General features: G+C 41.3%; 1 protein-coding gene across 1 annotated transcript; it reads right to left on the bottom strand.

Moving 5' to 3' along the window:
- Positions 1 to 1,449: 1,449 nt before the first annotated feature.
- LOC137815088 (alcohol acyltransferase 9) lies at positions 1,450 to 3,479 on the bottom strand. Its single transcript, XM_068618123.2, has one exon. The coding sequence runs from the start codon at positions 3,130 to 3,132 to the stop codon at positions 1,696 to 1,698; it is 1,437 nt and encodes a 478-aa protein (XP_068474224.2). The 5' UTR covers positions 3,133 to 3,479; the 3' UTR covers positions 1,450 to 1,695.

Below are 3,479 nucleotides of genomic sequence, written 5' to 3'. Positions count from 1 at the left end.
ATAACATCAATTAATCATGACCTTATTGGTAGTTTTTATGTCTACTTTTATCCTCAACAAGATGGTTTGTATAGATTCTTTTGTACAGAAAAAACTTAGAGCTCACAAATTAAGGTTAAGAAGTTCAAACTCCAACTTCATCAACCAAAAAGGATAGCACCATCATTGCATATCTTCTTGACATAAAAAAAAATTGTGAAGAAATTTGTGTTAATCTACCTAGATTTTCCTCTCATACCTAATGATCATATAGATGCCATTCAATGACTTATTAGAGGATTATGATAGTTTTATCACCTCTGTTACTGTTACTTCAAGGCAGTGTTGTTGATTGATGGCACATGTATGATTCTAAAATAAAAACACAACGAGTGCTAATACGTCTCTTGTTTCTTCTTCAGTTTTTTTTGATGAAAATGAACCATCTATTCTTCAAAGTCCTTCAAGTGTGCATGACCACTCTAGTGTCCATAACTAGTGTTTCACATCACATTACACATCATATTACACACTTCTCTACCAAATCAAACTATAATGGATCACACATAAGGAAGATAGGTAATAATAGTAGAGGTTGTTCATTAAACATATTGCTTCTGCTACATATTCTTCCACACAAATTTCTGTTCACAAACTTCTACATATCCCTACTTTTAATATATTTAATTTTCTATTTTAAATTATTGGACTTTGTTTGTTTGATCCAACTTTTTTTTTCAGTTTCAACTAGGTCTTAATATTTTTCTTATATATACACCATGTATTTTACCCTCTAACATACAAGTGAATAAAAGTTTCTTTTATATTTATTTTTCTCTACAATTAGGGTTCATCAAAACCTCTTTTTCTTCATTACGATTACGTGCGATTACGTACGCCACATTAAAGCATCACATCAGACAAGGAATATTCATCTTCATTTACTGTAATACCTACAATTAAAAAAACATCTTGGTAGTGTCTCTCAATTTGTTAAAAACAACAATATCTGTGTTAAACATCAGAAACCAAAGTGGCTCTTCTTCAAAGCAAATTTAAAGATAGATGGATTGCAAAGCTACAAAATACTTAAATTTATTTATTGAAATTTTGAGCTATGAGTCTTCTTTTTTTTTACCAAATTCGTTTCAAACTTATAATCATTTAAGCAAAAAAGATAATGATATCAGAATTGTATATTAATAAAACGTGGCGAAATGACTAATTGTAATAATTAAAAAATGGAAAGACTAAACTTGAGAAAAAGAAAGTGTTGAATAGGAATAGAGAGATAGGGTTGAATCCAGTTGTTAATCCTAATCCTGTGTTTGTCTTTTACACAGGTGTGAAGCTGTGGTGAATTGATATAAAGGGTGCAAGATTTTTATGTGACTAGATCATCAAACAGTCATAACATGATCTCAAAAGTTAAGGGATCAGTTTCAGAAAGTGGGAATGGCATCAAATAAATTTCAATTCCAAAACCATAAATACTTTCATTCACTCATCTCATTCATTGATAAGACCCACAAACAATCATACATATATATAACTAATTATTCCTTAATCTCAAATTCTTAGAATTATACAATACTTAAATAATTAATCCCTTTTAATAAAAGATTTTATTCAGAAGAGGAAAATTTAAAACATTTATTTTTCTAAAACAGAATAATTACAGAGGTCAACGTAACTAAGGAAGAGGTTGTGGTTGGGTCATGAATTGGATTCCCGGAGGAAGCGATGGAAATTGTCCACGGCGGCGGTGGGAACAGCCACCATGACCTTCACACTGTGCCGTTCACCGGTCACCGGAAGAAACAAACAGTACCTATCGCAGCAAATGGGTCCCACATGCAGAGGCTTTCCCATTCCGAGTTCAACCCTCTCCAAACCCAACCTCGACCACTGCGACAGAATCAACACCCCCACCGAGTCAGGACTCGCCCTTGACTCGGACACCAACTCAACGACCCTCCGCACGTGCTCGCTGTCCACCCTCTCCTTCGCACGCTTCACCACACCGCGCACGTAAGCCACCCCTCTCTCCCCCAACTCCCACGCGCTGCTCTGCGCGCACCCCAACACAAACGCGTTCCCGTAATACCCCTCCGGCAAACCCGGCTTCACGCGCTTCCGCACGTTCACGCTGAACAAAAGCTTCAGCGTCTGGTTCTTCGGAAACCCCAACGCCCGAGCCCAGCTCCTCCACACGTGCGCGGCCACCACCTCGAAGGACGTGCACGACACTCCTCCGCACGCGCGCTTCAGCGCCTCGATCCGTCTCTCGTCCAACACAATGCAAGTAGGTTTCAACCTGCTCGTCACACGGTTCATGAACCCGCACAAATCAGGAACTCCACCAAACTCACCATGCATGGCTGGATTCGCCTCGCTTCTGTTATCCGGATTCAGAAGATGTCGATCCCAAACCGGTTTCGGATCCACACTCGCACTCGCACCCAGACTCTGACATTTCTCCGAGGCCAAATCGGAGAAATAGTTAAGAAACTCAGCGCTGCCGATGCCGTCGCAGATGCAGTGGTTGATTCCGACGCCGACGGCGGCGGCCCCGTCGGCGAGCCAAGTCAGCTGGACGACGAGAATCGGCGAGCCTTTGAGGACGTCAGTGACGTAGAGCGACAAGAGCTTTCTCCATTGGGCCACTGTTTTGGGGGCCTTTTGGAAATCAGTGACGCTGAAACGTTCGGAAGAGGCTTCGATGAAGACAGCACCCTGGGCCCGACACACCACCTCGAGGCCCAGCCCTTCGGCCTGGGCCCGGACTCTTCCAGCAAATGGATAATAAGGAACAAGCGCTTTAGCTAATGCGGTTTTTAAACGAGCGGCGGTTGAAGAGCGGTCCAGGCCCGGGCCGGGCCTGTAAACAAAGAGATACTCGATTGTGAAGCGCAGGAATAGTTGGGAGTCGAGTGCTGAGAGTGCGAGAACAGTGTTGGGTGTGGGCTCTGACGGCGTGACAACATGAGCTTCTTTGACACGCACCATTTTTAGCAACTGGGTAGTTTTAAGTTTTAAGGTTTTGTTTGGTTTGGTTTGCGTTGTTGTTGGTGGTTGTGGAAGAGGGTGGTATTTATTTGTTGAGTGTAGCATGGTGAGTGTGAAAGATTTGTGAGAAGATTCTGGGGGCATCGCTTTATGGAAGAAAAATGAATATGAAAAACAAAAATAGTAAAACAGCTGTGCTGGCTTTGCTTTCTGTCTGTTGGGTGAGGTGATGACCAGTCATTTCCGTTTCCACCATCTCATCCAAATCAATCCCCAAATTCCTCCATAAATCTTTTCTCTTGTTTTTTTCTTTATGCTTTCCCTCTCTCACTCTCACTTCTTGCTTCATTTCAGATACCTGTCTCTCCAATTCATGTCCCTATGCCTACTACCCTTCTCGTCAAACACACTCCTTTTTCGTTAAATTACAAAACTTTAAATGTCTTTGTCTTCCACCGATCCACATCATTAAACAAAACCATAACTATCCT

Source organism: Phaseolus vulgaris, chromosome 1 (assembly GCF_051622355.1).
Source record: "Phaseolus vulgaris cultivar YP4 chromosome 1, ASM5162235v1, whole genome shotgun sequence".
NCBI classification, from domain to species: domain Eukaryota; kingdom Viridiplantae; phylum Streptophyta; class Magnoliopsida; order Fabales; family Fabaceae; genus Phaseolus; species Phaseolus vulgaris.
Note: the sequence above shows the minus strand (reverse complement) of the source record. Positions and strands in the feature narration are given on the sequence as shown.